The sequence below is a fragment of the Jaculus jaculus genome, chromosome 5 (genome assembly GCF_020740685.1).
Source record: "Jaculus jaculus isolate mJacJac1 chromosome 5, mJacJac1.mat.Y.cur, whole genome shotgun sequence".
Taxonomy (NCBI): Eukaryota; Metazoa; Chordata; class Mammalia; order Rodentia; family Dipodidae; genus Jaculus; species Jaculus jaculus.
The window spans coordinates 139,629,554-139,647,468 of record NC_059106.1 but is presented as its reverse complement, the minus strand read 5'-3'; the positions used below and the strand labels follow the sequence as shown (position 1 = coordinate 139,647,468).

At 52.6% G+C, this 17,915-nt stretch overlaps 1 protein-coding gene across 6 annotated transcripts in view; it reads right to left on the bottom strand.

Annotated features, from left to right (window-relative positions):
• Nucleotides 1-260: 260 nt before the first annotated feature.
• Nucleotides 261-17,915, bottom strand: part of Bdh1 (3-hydroxybutyrate dehydrogenase 1) — a 41,011-nt gene continuing 23,356 nt past the window's right edge. For all 6 annotated transcript variants that reach the window (XM_045149751.1, XM_045149750.1, XM_045149747.1 and 3 more), the window contains exons 3-7: nt 15,757-15,835; nt 14,940-15,050; nt 9,523-9,664; nt 2,575-2,727; nt 261-2,457 (exon numbers count right to left, since the gene is read on the bottom strand). In XM_045149751.1, coding sequence (XP_045005686.1) covers nt 1,988-2,457; nt 2,575-2,727; nt 9,523-9,664; nt 14,940-15,050; nt 15,757-15,835 — 955 coding nt within the window. In that variant the 3' untranslated portion in view covers nt 261-1,987. The remainder of the gene's footprint in view (nt 2,458-2,574; nt 2,728-9,522; nt 9,665-14,939; nt 15,051-15,756; nt 15,836-17,915) is intronic.

The following is a 17,915-nucleotide window of genomic DNA, read 5'->3' as shown; positions in this document are numbered from 1 at the left end:
CCCCCAAATAAATAAAGTTAAAAAATAAAAAGATTATGTGAAGGGAAGGTACCCTGTGCTTTTCAGAATACAGACTAAAAGTCACAACAGCCTGTAGGGTGACCAGGGAGTCCTGTCTTACAGCAAAGGAGCCTAATGGAGGGAGGCAGATGTAGCTTTTCACGGCATTCAGTTTATTGACACTGAGGACTCAGGGTGTGTGGTCTCTAACCCCTTTCCTGTTCCCAGTTGTGTGTTCCCAGTTATGGGTGCACATGTAATTCCAAGAGCCACAACCATTCTCCTTTATTAATCAGTAAAGCAAATCTTCCCAAAACGCACAAGTGTCATCTGAAAGGCTCCAGCTGGAGGCCAGCTCTGTGGTACAAAAGCATGTCACTGTTACGTGAACACAACATCACCAAGGGTCCCTCTCTGAGTTCTAGATACCCTGCCTGCCCCTCTCTCTCCCCCTAGGCTCTATCTGCCTAGCTCTGTGGACAGGGCGCTGGGATAGGAAAGCAAAGGGAAAAAGAGCCCACAAATCAGGCTGAATTTTCTTAGTGAGACCCTCTTGGCCTTGGCACTGTGTGCACCCCGGGGCCTGTTCCTGCTGCCCAGCTTCCTCTGCTTTCCCCTGGAAGCACCAGGCTCCAGGTTCAGGCGATGAAGAACATAATTTCTAAGGGGTCTTGCTCCTTCTTCCCCAGGCAGTTGTCCAAATTGGGGATTAAGCACGTTTGGAGAAAGCTCAGGCTAGAGGCTCCAGAGTTGGGAGAGAAGGCTGCTCCAGCAGAGGCAGGGCGCCCTCTAGTGGCAGGCCCAGCTCCTCTAATGACTGATGTAAATGATACTTAGATTTGATTTGTAAAGTCGGTACTGCAGACTCTGCTCTAGGCTAGTAGCCACCTGGAACACGGTGATGCCTGGTTTGAGTCCAAATAACCACGCCATGGGCAACTTCAGGAACCAGCAACCTTCAAACTCAAACCATCCTTGGTTGATAACACAAACTGCCTAGCTGTGTGCCAGCTTAATGAAAAATCAGTTCCCAGTAGGAAGACAAGCCATCAGGGGAGGCCACCCTGAAGCCCTGTGGAGTAAGGTGTGCGTGTGTGAACATGAGCACCGAGTAAGACAAGCTGAGCATGCTGACCACGCCTGGGGAGAAGGGGGTCACAGTGCCCAGCCTCGGCACCGCTGCTCTGGCCACGGTTCTAAGTAGCACCAATCCCATCCTAGGCCAAACCAAACTGACCTCCTAGCCAAAGAGCCTCTCCACACAGGTCTGGCCTGAAGTCCTCACAGAGGGTGGAGAAACTGCAGCTACATGACCCCTACCCACAACCCGTGGTCAGCTTGGAGTCACTGGCTGCTGGCCAAAGTCACAAAGTGCCATGGATGTGTGAGGAGGTAAGGAGTGGCCTCCAGTGTGCCTGGCTTAGGAGAAGACACCGAACTGGTCAGAGCAGTCCTGGCACACAAGTGCCCGGTGCCCCTACAGCAGTGGCAGGACACACAACCTGGACAGTCAGAAACAATAAAGAAAGGGTGACTTAATGTCCTCTCTGAGCTACAAACACTTCATGCACAACAGAGAAAAAAAATCTATCCTTTTTCCTCATGAGGCTGGCTTTAAGGATCAAATGGGATATATTTTTAGATGTTTTGGCCAAAGATATAAAGGAATTTGAATTCTATAATAAATCTCTTTTTAATATAAAGATATTTCCCCAAAATCTTTGTATGAAATTAACCCCAGGTAGATGGATGCACCATTGGCTCTAACTAAGGCTTGGGCCCCTCTCACCTGGACCCCACCTATGTAGGTCCAAGCCATTCATATCAACAAGTCAGGCTGGGCGATTCTTTCTGGTTAATGCTAAAATGGGTCTTTCCAGGACAGGAGATAATCTGGTGCATAATCAAGCAGTAACTACATAGACTCCCCCCCCCCCATTCCTCTCCCTCCCACTAGGGCTCCCTGACAGAGGCCACAGCAACCTCTTCAGTGTATGTAGATCATGTCGGAGACTGCTCCTGGCAAGTGCGTCATGATCTGCATCCGCAGCCACCAGTAGTAGTCCATGGGGTGGTAGCGGGTGTAAGGGTTGGGAGCGGTCAGGGCGTGTGTGACGGCCTCAATGACTGAGGACGTGTCTGTGGAGCCGCTGTTGCAGTAGGTCTCCATCTTGGCAATCTTCTCCTCAAAGTACTTCTTGCCGTAGTCCCTGCGCACCACCTCGGGCAGCTCGTCCCACATCTTCTTGGCAATGGCCTGGATGCGCTCAGGGCTGTAGAGACTGGTGGCGGCGATGAAGTTGCCAGGCTCCACTACGCTGACCTTCACACCCAGAGGGTGCATCTCATAGCGCAGGCAGTCAGAGAAAGCCTCTACCCCAAACTTGGTGATGCAGTACGGGGAGCGGGCTGGGTTGGCCATGCGACCCAGCATGCTGCTGATGTTGACAAGGCGGCCTGTAGAGGGCGACAGCAAACATCTGCTCAGGTGACGGGGGCCTGTGCCACAGAGGACTGAACAGGCAGGCCAGGGCCAGGGCCAGGGGGCGGGAAGGAGCTGTCTTCACAACTCACCTCTGGCTCTTCGGAGGAGGGGGAGGAAGGCCTTTGTTGTGCGCACGGTGCCCCACAGGTTCACTTCGGCCACCTCCTTGTAGGTCTCCATGCTGGTGAACTCCACCTCCCCAAATGTTGAGATGCCCGCGTTGTTAACCAGGCCCCACATTCCTGGGCAGGAAAGGGCAGAAAAGCAGGCACCACGTGAGCTCAGACGTCACCCACTGGCCTGAGGCCCTCCACTTCTATCTCTTCCCCCAGAATGGCTAGCCTCTGCCTAAGGTCTAAAGTCCTGGCTGTGTGGAATGTCTCTTAAATCTGGATTGGCCAGGGCTCATGTCCCTGCTGGCTGAATCACTTCTCTGAGCCCATGGCCCAGCCCCGTGGGGCCTTCAGCCGAGTCCCTCCTTGTTCCACTGCTCACTTCCCTCCGCTTCACACCCTGTGCATCTTCCCTCTTGCCAGAAGCCAGGGAAACCAAGAATCTCCCAGCTAACCTCGCACTGGTACACCATAGAGAGATTCAATATTTCAAGATCACCCATTAAGTTAGGGGCTCAGCCAAGCCTGGTGCGTGGTCAGGCCCTGTGCTGTTAGGGAGTGCAACAGGGTGAGGCCCGATCTGGCCGGAGGTCACATACTAGGGTCCCTTGACTCAGTAGCCTGTCTACCAGTGTCCCTCATGTATACAGGGGCTCTGTGCCAGCAGACCATCTCCCAAGCCCGTGTCCTGCCACAGGCTCGGTGGACACACCCATTCTCAGTGTGCTTTGGGCTGCATTCTGCAGTACCAGCTTGTATAGATTCTGAGAATACTGGTTCTGGAAAGTTCTTGGAGTGTGTCTGTAGCCTAATCTTGCAGCAAAGGAACTAGGGCACTTGGGGAGAACAGATTTAAGTTGTATCAGCAAGTCAGAGGCAGGGCTGAACCTGAACATGGCAGGAGAAGGCAGCCTTGTTTTGCTTCGCGTTCAGGTTTTGGGATGCAAATGAGACAGGCCAGAGCCCTAGGCCAGAGCTCGGTCCTGCCTCTCTGCTGTGGCGACCCTCAGGCTTTGCATCCTCAGGCCTCAGTCTCCAGCAACTGCACAGTCCTGAGCTCCTTCCTAGGGCCCAGCCGCAGCAGAGCGCATGCGCAGCCCCTGCTGGCCGCCTGCGCTCTCCCAGCGCCTCATGGAAATGAGTTTGTGTAAACGACGACAGAGTAATTGGTCTCTAGCTGCTTTCTTTCCGTCTTGCCCAAATTAAAGCTTTGCCAACTGACCTCTGGTGCTTTCTCCTTCAATTACGGGGAAATTAAGGATATTTATTGAGGAGAGGAAATTACTGGTTAACAAAGTGTCTAAAGAGCTTGCTCCCTCTCCTCCCCAGCTGCCTGCTGGGGCTTCCTGCCCTCAGCTCACCCCGAGGTTGTGACCTTGATGGTAACCTACAGACATGGCCCCGGCCATCTCAGTCAACGCCACACCTCCCAGGTCTCCCTTCATGTCTTCCCGGGAGGAGCTGGAAACCTCTCTACCTACCATGGCCAACAATGGGGTCCATGCCCCCCCCCACTGTCCAGCTGTGAGCCATCACTTCTTCCCCTGGCGTAACTTCAACTTCTCTCTCGCCCCAGCTCCCTCCCTTCAGTGCCACACGCATTAGCACCTTAACACATGGGTGCTAGGTGCATGAATGTGTACAAACCCCGTGCCCACGTACTAAAGAGCCTTCTCTAACCGCGCCTCCCGGTCTCCCTTCCTCTGTAGCCAGGCTTCTGGCTCTGCCTGTACCCCCCACCCTCCCCATCCTCACTGCACTCCGGACTCCAAGTCCTAACCCTCCCCTCTGCCACACAATCTACGAATGCCCCTGGGCACGAGTAATGCCAAGCACTACCTGTACCATCCTAACACCTACCTACTGCACGCCCACAGGTGGCCCCTGCAATGACCTTCCCTCGGCCTCTTCTCCTGACCCTCCTCTGTTGAATGTTCTGGTGGTTTTGTGTTTGATGCGGATGGAACAAGCATGTGACTTAACGCGCACACACGCAGCTCTTCAACAAAGACATCTGGCATCACTATGCAAAAAAAGCTTAAACGTGACCTATGAAAGCATGCTACGTGGTAGCCCGTCGACTTAAGTAGCAGGAGTTGATCCGGCAGCTCTGTGGAGTTCTGAACAAACCCCCACTAGCATTCCTCCCGTCTGGTCAGTCTGGGAAGGCAGCTGTCCTCCTAGAATGGTCCCAACACCATGTGCAGATGGTGCCGCCCACGTGCTCTGCCCCTCCCAACCCCAAGCTCCTCCTCCTCCTGATGGCCACTCCATCTGAATGTTCCATGGCCCCCACTCACCCTAACTGCAGCCAACACGTGGAGTTCCCAAGCCCCCTACTCCTGTTTGACAAAAGCTTCCCTTTAAAAAAATTTATTGCCGGGCGTGGTAGCACACGCCTTTAATGCCAGCACTGGGAGGCAGAGGAAGGAGAATCACTGCGAGTTTGAGGCCACCCTGAGACTCCATAATGAATTCCAGGTCAGCCTGGGCTAGACCGAGAACCTACCTTGAAAATCCAAAAATTATTATTTTATTTATTTATTTTTGGTTTTTCAAGGCAGGGTCTCGCTCTAGCCCAGTGGAATTCACTACGTAGCCTCAGGCTGGCTTCGAACTCACAGCAACCCTCCTACCCTTGCCTCCTGAGTGCTGGGATTAAAGGCGTGCACCACCATGCCCGGCCCGTTTCATTTTTGACTCCTTCATTTCTCCCCCATCTAATGAGTTACCAGTACTGTGAAGACAACTCATAATCAGGATTGCAGCTGCTAGACCACAGAAGAAGCACTCTGTTGATCTCACCTGATCTGCTCATTAATCCACCATAACCAACCCATAAAGAGTAGGCTAAACTGGCCCATGGTGAGATGTGGCAACGGAGGCTCAGAGAGGTTAAGCCCCGCTCAATGTCACCCAGTGAACAGATGAGGAAGACGGCACATGGACAAAGGACTGTCTGAGGACATGGCCTCACGCTCAGCTCCAGGGGGTTGTTGGGTTCCTCTGCAGTGGGGTTTCCTCTTGCATTTGAAACACTCCAGGAGCTAGCTTTCTGGGTAGGCAGACTAGGTAGAGAAGAGCCCTTGCTAACTTAAGATGGAAGGCAATCACTTTTCCTTCTTCCTGGCCCGGACGAAGCTTTCAGTGATACAACTTCCTGAATCCTGCGCAGTACCGGACTCACCGTAAGACAACCCGCATCCCAACTTGACTAAGCCGACCACTGGATGGGTCTTCTCATTCAACAACAGCTCAGTTCCCACAGAAACCACAGGTGGGCTCTCAGAGACCCCTCCTCTCTGAGCAGTTTGCGCTCTTTCCCTCCCCCATCTCTAAAATAAACCTTATTCTTTTAAAACATTTTCCTGCCGGGCGTGGTGGCGCACGCCTTTAATCCCAGCACTCGGGAGGCAGAGGAAGGAGGACTGCCGTGAGTTCGAGGCCACCCTGAGACTCCATAGTGAATTCCAGGTCAGCCTGGGCTGGAGTAAGACCCTACCTCGAAAGACCAAAACAAACAAACAAACAAAAAAATGTTCTTGCCTCTTAATTCTTTAACTGGCAGAGAAATGAATGCAAAATGTCCCCTAGACACTTCCTAGGTGGTATGTCGGTTTGGGTCTGTCCTCTGTAACCACTCAGGACCCCACAGCCAAGCTCTTCTCCTCCCTTTCCAGTCACCCTAACTCCGGTGACTCCCATGTTACAGTGAAGCACCCAAAGCCTTCGCAGGCCCTTCATGGCCCTCCTCTCGGAATCTGAACGGTCTGCAACTCCTTGGGCAACTGCTGCCCTCCCCTCCTCCCGCAGCGGTGAGGTCTAGGCTAGTGCACAGATGGCTCCAAGTATTTTCCTACTTGACGCACGAGCGAGCTGGGGCCCACACGGGAGCTGGTTCGCACCACACCCAAATCACCTTCTATGAAGAGGTGAAGCCCAGAATAAATCCAAGTTTTTCCACTCATATAGAGGGAGAGTGCCAGAGGTAAGATCTTCCCCAAGCACAACATAATGCCCCTGGTGCTGTCCCTGCTTCTCACAGGTTTGCCCTGAGCTCAGCTGGTGTTCAACTACAAGCCCCTCTTGCCGGGTCAGAGCCCTTCAGGCACTGAGCACATTACCAAGTACACAGCAGGGGCTCAGTAGACGTTGACTGATTAATAAGTAATGATGCCAAGATTGGGCCACACCCACAGTCTGCCACCCCCTGAGCCTAAGTTTTCCTAGGGATGTGAGTGGGAGGTCTGGTCAGAGGCACCAAACGTTCAGTCCCTTGGGGTCCTGTGAGGGGTGGCAGGGATTGGAGCCTTCCTCACGTGACTGAGCACTTCATCAGTCCCCTTCATCTCACCTCTGGACACTGGCTCTCCAGGCTTTGGTAGCAATTGTTCCCACACAGCCAGGGTGAAAAATCACCAACAAAGAGCACCCCAAAGGTCCAAGCTCTGGGGACATACCTGCTCGGAGTGAACCAGAGTCGGCTATGGCTGGGGGACGCTCTGGAACAGCGCCACCTGGAGGTCAAAGCCAGCACTGCTAGGTGGTACTCCTGCATTACCCAGAAAAGCCAGAAGAGGGGGAGCGAGGTTGGGCGAGAGGACAAGAGTGGGGGAAGAAGGAAAGCGTACAAGCGCATACCTGATAGATTAACTATTTAACTATTTTTACTTAACTATTTTTTGTTTTTTTTCTTTTTCTGGACATAAAACTCTTCATATATTTTCCCCAAAACTACAGGATTGGTTAAGAAAGGTCCTCCTGAGAGGTTTATCAAACCCTCCAGAGTGAGAGCCCCACCCCGGGGCAGGAGGCCCCACCCTGGAGCAGCCCCATTAGGTGCTTCAGTCCTTGTGACGATCCTTTTCTGTGGACGGGCAATTTAAGTCACAGGCCCCAGGAACCTGAACTGAGCTAGAAGCTTCTTGGAGCTGTCTGCAGCTGCTTTCCTGCCTCCTTGTATCTGAAGACGACCTCCCAGCTGCGCAGGGAGGCCTTGCCATCAGGCTGGTAATCATCCCAGTGGGACCCTCCCTGCCTTTTCTTAATGGGCCAAGAGCTCCAGCTCTTCCTGCTAATTATTAACCAGATGTTCAGTGATTCCTGCGACAGCTCACAAGTTTCTCCCAGAAACAGAGGGGCCCAGAAATGGCCTGTCATGAGGATGGGGGTGGTACCAGGCTGTGGAGGTGACAACAGCGACAGGCAGGCCCCCAAGCAACAGCTTCTCCACAGTTAGCCACGTGGTGCAGGCCTTTCTTGGAGATGGCTGCATAGCCACCCGACAACCTGCCCAGTTGCACAGCACACCTGCAGGCCAACTGGCCCTTCCCTGGTTCTCACCCACTAGCCAGTCACTGCCCCACCCAACCATGCAGGAGAGCTGAGGGAGGCACCCCTCTTCTGCCTGGGCTGAGGGGAGTTGAAGGTCATTGGCACAGAATCTGTTGTGGGGCCCAGATCCACAGAGCCCCAATCTGGCGCTGCTGGATTCTACTTGAACAGAGTCCTTTGGGGCTGGACGACAGACCCATCCCACCAAGGTCTCCATATGGTGGAGGCTGAGCTGGGAGGACGCCTGGATTTCAGCCCTCTATAGCATTTGACTCCGTGGGACACTTGGTCCAACTTCCTGTTCCTTTAGCTTTGGGACACTCTATCCAACCTCTGTGTTGGGTGTCGGTCCCCTCTCTGGGCCCTAACTGCTCACATTCCCTCTAGGCCTACCCCAGGGCATCCCAGGAACCCGTCAGCATCTTCATACCCCTCCCTCTGCCCTTGCAAAGAGGACCCCAGGTATGCGGACAGAGACCTCTGCCTCCTCGTCATCTTCAAATGCAAGCCAAGTCCTGCCAGCGGTGCCTTCTTAGTCCTGGGGGTGAGCCCCACCCACCGACCACCCCCACCTTCAGGATGGTCTCACCCAGGCTCCTTGAGCCTCCTCTCCCTGTTGCACTGCAGTGAAGCCAGAGAGAGCGCCACACGTCCCTTTTTTTTTTTGTTTTCAGGCAAGCCCAACAGACTGGCCTTGTTTTGTTTTTTGTTTTCCCTATGTGAGAGAGAAAGACAAAGAGAATTGGCACAGCAGGGCCTCCAGCCAGCACAATTGAAATCCAGACGTATGCGCCGCCCACTGCGCACATGCGACCTTGCGTACTTGTGTAACCTTGCGTCTGGCTTACGTGGGACCTGGAATGTCAAACATGGGTCCTCAGGCTTCACAGGCAAGCGCCTTAACCGCAAAGCCATCTCTCCAACCCAGCCTCACAAGACTAACCAGGCCATTCCCTCTGGGAAAAAAAATCCCACCAATGGCTTCCTGGTGGCAACCCTCTGCAGAGCAGCCACAGTCCTGCACGGGACCCAAGGCCCTGGGTGAGAACCCTCCTCAACCTGATGGCTGCCACCACTCCCCAGACTCAGCCCTGCGATGCAACCACTCACCCCTTCCCCGCGCGTGTGAGCTGCGTGCCACCGCTCACGCCCTCCTGGCCTGGCTTCCCCGCTCTCTGCCGCAGTGACGGTCTATCACGCCCCTGGAGGATGGACTCAGGCCTCTTTCCTGGGCTTTCAGCCTCTGTCCACTAACCGCTCCCTGACGCTGAACTCAGTCCCTCACTGGACTGCAAGGTCCTCGGGGACAGAGAGCGCCTGGGGCATCTCTGTGTTTCCAGGACTCAGCTAACCACGCGGCCCAGAGTTGCCGTTCAATGTTGGCTACGCGCTGTTCCCGCCAACAGCTTCTGCACTTGCCTCTGGCTGTATTTTACTTAATCCACTTCCTTGTACTGTGTGCGTAGGAGGAAGCGTTTAAACAATAAAGAGAGGAGCCTTTGAGCTGGATGCCAGCAAACAGAGGGTGGCACTGGGAAGGACTCACTGAACACACCACAGAGCACTCCCGCAGCCTCGAGGTGCCCCTACCTTTCTCAGGGTCCTTCAGACTTGAGCGGACCGTCTCCACTGCTCTCTCCACCTCCCCATTGTCGCAGACGTTGAGCTGGAGGGTTCTCAGTCGGTCACTCTTCAAACTGTCCAGCTCCTTGACGCCAGCGTCCCCTTTGTCCTGGTGGGGGGTAGGGAGAAAGAACTGAGTCTACCTTTCCCCTTCTCACCTTGGGGCAGCCTCGAGACTGAGGATGGGAGGCCGGCTCCAAGTCCCTGCCAATGCCACAGGCATGTTGTTGGTACCAGAAGGCAGTCTCTAGACACCCCAGGCCTGGCCCACCAGGTAGTTCGCATCAACCTCGAGGACTGATGGCAGAGAGCACAAAGCTAAGGACCCTAGACCCGCTACAAATTGGACAGGGAGCCTTGTTCCTGCACAGCAAGGAACAAGCCTTGTTCCTTTTCCCAGCAAGGGCTGCAATCGTAGGTAGGCAGAGGCCGTGGGGAGAGGTCCCTAGGATGACAGCATGTGCCCCTTGTTGCCTTTGTAGATATGAAAGCCCAGAGCTGTCAGGGGCTGAGAGTTTAAGACATAACTGGGGTTTCTTCCTAACTTTCATTCGTTTGGTTTTTTTCAATGTAGGGTCTCACTGTAGCCCAGGCTGACCTGTAACTCACTCTGTAGTTCCAGGCTGGCCTCGAACTCTTAGTGATCCTCCTACTTCTGCCTCTCGAGTACTGTGATTAAAAGCATGCACCATCACACCCGGCTTCTCCTAATTTATTAAGTATTGGCTGTAGTTCACATTTAGGAAATAATGTGGGAAAATAAACAAATAAAACTCTGCGTAGGCCAAAGCACGTCTGCAGGACACATATGGCCGAAGGCTGTCAGCTCGCCACCTCCGTCCTGAGCCAAGGTCCCACCAGGCCCCAGTTGGGAAGAGGCCTGAGGTAGTCTCTACTTCCAGTTCTCTCCCCGCCCGGGCTCTGGGCACTCAAGTGTGTCCCCAACAAGTGCTCCGTTTCTTCCGGCTATGACACACGAACACTGTCACCTGTCTGGGGCTGGCTCACATCAATGGAGTAAAGAAATAGGTTCTTAAGAAACCTGCCTAATTAAAAAGCGCAGCACAAATTCAGAACCACCAAACATGAGAAAAGTGTCCATTTGGGGAACATTTCTCCGGCCTCGATCACAGTCTGACACTGTGCTAGGAATGGGAGATGGGAAGAGAAACAATTCAGGCCCTGTTCCCAGAGTCACATTCTAGGAGAGGGGACAGGAGAGTAACAGCCGCAAGTACCATCCAGGAAGCCCAAGGGAGGGAGCAGAGGACGGTGGCAAGGGAGACTTTCCATAGAACCTGACAAGAGGGCACCCGCACGGATGGAGCACTCCAGGAAGAGATAAGAGGATGCCACCTTAATCCAGGCAATGCAGAGACAGAAGGAAATGGTGGACAGGGCACCGGGCAGCTGCTAGAAGGTTTCAGGGAATGTGGACGTCACTTTGTTTACTTGCTGCACACTGAGCTAAGCAGCTGGCATGCTTAACCAAGGGGTGAACTCCCTGGCCCCTTCCAACACGATGGAGGTCAGTACGTTCACACGTCAGCCTGTGCTTTGCCACATGCCTTTTTCACTGAATGTGAAAATTAATCATTCCCAGTCATAACTTAATCGGCAGTGATGTTTCTGAGTGGTGCGTGGAATAGTGATGTCTCTTACAAGACCGGGGTTGCTGCCAGAGAATGAAGTGACAGAGAAATGGCCACTGCCCAGCCAGGGGCACACCGTGGTACTGAAGCCAACACCCTAAGCAAGGACAGGAGCAGGAAGCAAAATGGTTAGCACGGGTTAGGGGTGGAACGTTCTCAAGAGGTTCGGCTGGGCCTTTTCAGTGGTGTTGGATCAAGTGGGCCCCGCAGGGAACCACGTCATGCAGCTTCAGAAGGGTGCAAGAGAATGTGGTGAAAGGCCATAGCAAATGGAGTCAAACATGCTGAAGACTCTCATGCTGGCGAGAGGGTTCTTGGGGTGTACAGGGCATGACTGAGGAAGCCAACCTGTTCTGTCCATTTCCAGAGAACAGAGCCAGCACCAAGAAGTGAAATTCAGGAAAAAAAAAAATGGGTTAATCTCACTCCCGCAACTTCAGGCCATACCCTGTATCTTTTCACAGACCCCCGGGAACCTCCACCCATCCCATACCCTGCTCCTGATGGGCGTGCCAACAGGGACGGAGATTATCATGTTGCCCCAGTGTTCACAAGCAACCTCCACGTGCCAGCTGCAGTCTGCCGGCATGGCCCGTCCCCTCACAACGCTCCCGCGCCCAGGCTGAGGCAGCCTTCCTCCGGCCCCACCCTCTTCTGCCGGCTCTCTCGGAGGTCTCCTGCAGACGGCTCACCCAAGTCTGCTGCAGAGAGACTGGCTTTGGCCATGCTGGAGAGGCACCAGTGGGCCTGGTTTATTGTTCAGTCTACTAATTTTTTCTCCTTATCCTTCCAAACCTTACCTGTAAGTTATTTGTTTGTTTGTTATACACAGAGAGAAAGAGAGAATGAATGAGCATGCCAGGGTCTGCTAAGAAACTCCAGATGCATGTACCACCTTGTGCTTGCGTGGGTATTGGGGAATCAAACCTGAACCCTTATGCTTTGCAGGCAAATAAATGCCTTAAGTGGTAAGCCATCTCTACAGCACCTCAAAGTTATTTTTTACTATCACTGGATGAAATTTCAGGAAACTTTCAGAGCTGTTTCAGTCACTTGCAGGTAGGCAGAGAGCCTCATTGCTCTGACAGAGTCTACCCCAACCTACTAACCCAGTAACTCCAGCCCAGCCTGGTTTGGAGCCCCGAACTCTCAAGCGTCTGTCAATCCAACTCAAAGCCTGATGGCGTGTGGGAGGCCAGGTGGTGGTGGTGGAGGATTCTCCCTCCATGTCCTAGCTCTTTCTCTTCTATTTCTCCATCTGCACCCCTCTTGAGGGGCTGGCATATTCAAAGCCAAGTGTAGTCCTCTGAGGCTTCAGGTCAGCTGTGGCTCTCCTTGGGCTAGCTCCTGCCACACAGGGGCTGGCTCTTCCTTCCTGGGTGCCTCTGTGGATCCCACAGAGCCCTCATCCATGGGACCTCTGAGTGCCATCCTGTTGGGACAGTGTGTCCCCTGTAGGTAGGTGACCTCTCCCTCAGCCTGGACCTCAAGGATGGGCCTTCCTACCAGTCTCACTGGATAAGTGTCCTTCAGGTCACTGTGGTCACTGCCGAGGCGGGAGGACGGCCCCTTCCTTGCACTATGCTGGTCAGCCACCCACCGCCCACTCTTAGACTTCTCTTGGACAACACTCAGGTCCTACTCCACAGCCTGCAGGTTCCGCGGCACAAGTGGTGACTATCCAAGTAGTTCCTCTGAGGCCCGCCGCTTTGGTTTGGAACCCAAGGGGCATGGCGCAGCCCACGAGCAGCTCTTTCCAGCCACAAGCCATGCAGCTCCAACAGCCCGGCCTGCTTTGGAAACAGGCAAAAGGGGCTAATCCTGGAAGAAGGGGTTCAGTCTCTCCACAGCAACAGGTGCTCCTGCACTTCACATGCACCAGAACATATTACATGTGAGCACCACGCATGTGGGAAGTGCTGGACACAACGCAGCAATCCCAGGATGGGCAGGAGGAGGAGCCAGCAGTGAAGAGGACCACAGATGCATGAGGTCCGGAAGCAGTGTGTCACAAGCAACAGGGGCTGATGTGGTCCGAATTGCTGCCCGGCTGAGTAGGACATGGTGGAGAAGCAGCACATTTGGTGAAATGGGGCTGTTGGCCTAGTCCTGCCTTCCTTTCTTGATTCTTCCTCTTCCTCACCATGGCGTTGGGCATTAGTCACCTTACACTCTGGACAGTGCCTGGTTATGGCAGCTCCCCTCCTTTCTCAGGAACTCCGGCACCTCCTTCCAAGTGGCAACTAGGTAAACTTTCCTTGATCCCCAAGCCCCACCCTCTGCTCACTCCTCCTCTCTTGCTCTCCACTCCAGACACGGCATCCTTTTTTAAAAAAAAAATTTTTTTTTTTATTTGAGAGTGACAGACACAGAGAGAAAGACAGATAGAGGGAGAGAGAGAAAACGGGCGCGCCAGGGCTTCCAGCCTCTGCAAACGAACTCCAGACGCGTGCACCCCCTTGTGCATCTGGCTAACATGGGACCTGGGGAACCGAGCCTTGAACCGGGGTCCTTAGGCTTCACAGGCAAGCGCTTAACCGCTAAGCCATCTCTCCAGCCCCAGACACTGCATCCTTATGCCATTTCTCCCAGGCACCAGGGAGACCCTCTTCAGGGGCTTGGGTCTCGGCGTCCACCTCCCCCAGGTAACTGCCCCATGAGGTCTTGTGTCCCTCTTGACGACTAAAACTCCTCCACCGCAATCACACTCCACCTTCTTGTCCTCTTTAATTCTCCACAGCTTCGATGACCCAACAGGGAAACAATGGTCTTAGTTGTCTTGGTCCTTGTTGTCCCCTTTCTTACCTTCCAATATTAGCTCTGCAGGTTCAAGAACTTTCCCTTACAACGAATGCTGCTGGCTCATTTAAGGGCGCAAGAAATATTGGATGGAAAAATAAAGAAAAATGTGGCAGAGGGCTGGAGAGATGGCTTAGTAGTTAAGATGCTTGCCTGCAAAGCCTAAGGACCCAGGTTCAACTCTCCAGATCCCACATAAGCCAGACACACAAAGGTGAGGCAAGCTCAAGATCGCACATGCCCACTAGGTGGCAAAAGCATCTGGAGTTTGACTGAAGTGGCTGAGGCTCTGGCATGCCAATTCTCTCTCTCCCTCTGTCTCTCTCTCTAAAATAAATAAATTTAAAAATGTGGCAGAAAGTGCATGCCTGCATTTAAATTACAGTGAGGCCTGGTGGCACAGACCACACTTGAGTCATCCCTCTGTCCACCAGTCCATTCCTCTCAGGCTCAATCTATGATAGCAATACTCGTGCCCCATGTCTAAGAACGAAGGTCTCCTCCTATATCATTCCAGAATCAATCCCTTTCTTCTCTGGACTCCCACTGAACATGCTTGCATGTTCTTGAGAACATTTCCATTCCAGTCATTTAGCTGTGTCCATGCGTGGTGGCCCCTCACCTGTGGCCAGGGGACTCCTTGGGCTGGGGACCAGGTCTTACTCTTTAACAGCATCTAGCAAACTGTCAGGCACACCATTATCACTGGACAGTGACTAAATGACAGAAAGAATGGATGGGTGGATAGATGCACAGACAGATGGAGAAACGCATAGACAGATGTGTGGAAAGAGACACAGGACGAACGAGACAGAGCCAGTGGAAAAGGCACAGGCTATTGTAGCAACAGTGGAGTGAGGTGTTAAGAACATGTTGTTAAAAATAGTGACCCTCTGGCAAGTCCAATGGGGAAGCGAGTGACGCTTGTCTTACCTTCATTAAGCAGCCAGCAAACACCAGGAAACCCTTGGAATGCAGATGCTTTGCCAAGGAGAACCCAAATCCAGAGTCGCAGCCCGTGATGAGAACAGCTTTACTGCCAACCTGTTTTAGAAGGTCACAGCCCAGGGTAAGGACCCATGATCCCAAGGCAAAGAGCCCATGCCTCCCCAACCCTCTGGGCAGTACTGTCTTCTGCTGTCTGGAGCAGCACCAAGCACCAAGGTGTGCCTGGAAAAGCTCAGACTCAGACTCAGTAGAGCGGCGCCCACCCAGAGTCCACCACCAGTAGCAGTGCTGCCTGGGAAAGTGGCCCCTCTTTTCAGGACCTCAGAGTCCCCACCTACAGGCACCACGATCATCACTGGCCTAATTGTCATTGTCATCAGAGCTGGCTTTTCCAATTGCAGTACTTCCTGTCAGGAAGGTACCACGCATGAGGCCACGGCACGGCTGTGGCTATGCCATGTCACCACTGAGAAAGGAGACACACTTTTAGAAATGTCCAAGGTAGTCAATGACAGAGCTGGAATTGGGAACCCAAGTGTAACCCCGAGCCTCTAGCTCACTGCTCCCAGCGTCCCGCCCCCCTGCCCCCAAAAATCTTCCTGGATGAGATTACTGCTACCCATGTGTGTAGGGGTGTGGTCTAAGGACTGATGGTGTGGGGGGACTTAAGAAGAGTTAAGTGAGAAGGAGGCTAAAAACACTCTAAAAGTACTAAAGCACTACTCAAAGGGAGGCTCGGATCTGGAGACCCAGAGGGTCACTGCCCAACCCCATGGCTCGCAAACAGCTGGCTGCCGCTCACCGGGTCCACCTCGCCGGCGCTGGCGTACATCCGACGGGTGGTCGGGGTCATGGAGGCGGAGCAAAGCAACAACGTGTGTCTGTAAGAGAAAACGAAGCCATGAGTGCCGGGCGCTGCCCCTCCCCACACCTCGTTCTTGGGCAGAAGCATCTCAGAACACCGTTAGCCACCACCTAGGCTAAAGCAGTGCTGATGGCCTCCACACCCCAGGCTCTGGTGACAAACTGCTGCTACCATTGCTGCTTGGAGAGAGGTTCTTGCCACTAGGAGCCTGGAGGTGGACAGTGCGCCAGCATTGGTCGTTTTAGCCTCTGGACAGGAGGAACCATTCAGAAACACGGATCCTGAGGCTACTTTTGCTGGGAGCCTGTGGTGGTTTGAATCAGCTGTTCCCCCGTAAACTCATGTGTTCTGAGTGCTTGGCCCCAGCTGGTGGTAACTGGAGAGGCAGAGCCTTGCTAGGGGAGGTGTGTTGCTAAGAGGTGGGCTTTAGGGTGTTGTTACAGGCCAGCTCCCCCCTCGCCAGAGCTCAGCTCGCTGCCTTGCAGTTATCTTCCCCCGCCGTGGCAAGAAGTGATGTCCACCCTTTGCTCTACAACCCTTTTCTGCCACTGTGAAGCTTCCTCTCAAGACTGGAAGCCAAAATAAATGCTTTCCTCCCATCAGTTGCTTTTGGTTGGGTGTTTTGTCCTAGCAACAAGAAGTAACTACAACAGAACCTATACTAAAACTTGATTGTCCCATAACTCACTCCAGAAAATTCTATTTCCTGCTTTCTGAAGTGATAGAGATGGTTAATGCCTTGGATTAATCCAAGTGTGGACTAGGCTTTCAAAGAAGCAGTTTTACTTCCAGTGTCTTAATCCCCAGTAAATTAGAGACTCTTCCTGATGATTACTTTAATTAAAGTTTTTCCTTAAAATAATTGCAGATAGACAAGCAGTTAAGAAATAATGCAGGAAGCTGGGCATGGTGGCTCAAGCCTTTAATCTTAGTACTCAGGAGGCAGAGGTAGAAGGTTGGCTCCCACATGGGCTATAGAGTGAGTGATTTCTAGGTCATCCTGAATTGCCACAAAAGAAAGGAAGGGAGGGGGCTGGAGAGATGGCTTAGTGGTTAAGGCACTTGCTTGCAAAGCCTAAGGAAAGAGGTTCGATTCCCTAGAGCCCATGTAAACCAGATGCACATGGTAGCACATGTGTTTGGAATTCACTTGCAGTAGCTAGAGGCCTTGGCACAACTCTCTCTCTCTCACACACACACATAAGTATAGGAAAGAAAGAAGGGAGGGAGGGAGGAAAGAGAGAAAGAAAGAAGTAATGCAAGAGCTGGGTTTGGTAGTACAGACCTATAATCTCACAGACTTGGGATGCTGAGACAGGATCACAAGTTCAAGTTTGACTTACTGAGACTGTTTCAACATGTTAAAAAGTAAAACAAGGGCTGGAAATATAGGAAAGAGACAGGTAGAAGCATACAGAGAGAGAGAGAGAGAGAAGGAGGAGGAGGAGGAGATAGGGAGAGTGACAGATGGGGGATGTTGGGTAATTTTTGCCCAATTTCCATATGTTAGGCATTGCAAAGCTATACAACATTGCTGACATAGAAAACAGTAAAAATGGAGGAAATTTCCATCCCTACCAGCATCCTTCCTGTTACCTTTCAGAGCTACACCTACTCCCTTCTCACCTCTCCTCCGTAAACCACTACCCTGCTGTTAAGCCAGGCCTGGTACCTCACAAGTGTAACGCCAGAACTCAGGAGACCAAGACAAGAAGAATGCTACTACTTCCAGGCCAGCCTGGGCTACAGAGTATGTTTAAAAAAAAAAAAAACAAACGCAAGAATGTCATAATAATGGAATCATACAGTATGTAGTCTCTGAGGTTTGGGGTGCTTCACTCAACATAATTCTCAAGAAATTCATCCATATTTTGTATATATGAGGCTGTTCCTTCTTATGTCTAAGTAGTGGTCCGAAACATGGGTTTCTGGTTTAACTATTTACCCACTGGAAGACACCTGGGTTGTTTCTAGTTTGGATTTATTATAAATAAAGCTGCTGGGAACATTCCTGAGCAAGTTTTTGTATAAACATAAGTTTTTATTTCGCTTGGATAAATGCCTGGGAGTGCCATTGTTGGGTCATAACGTAGGTG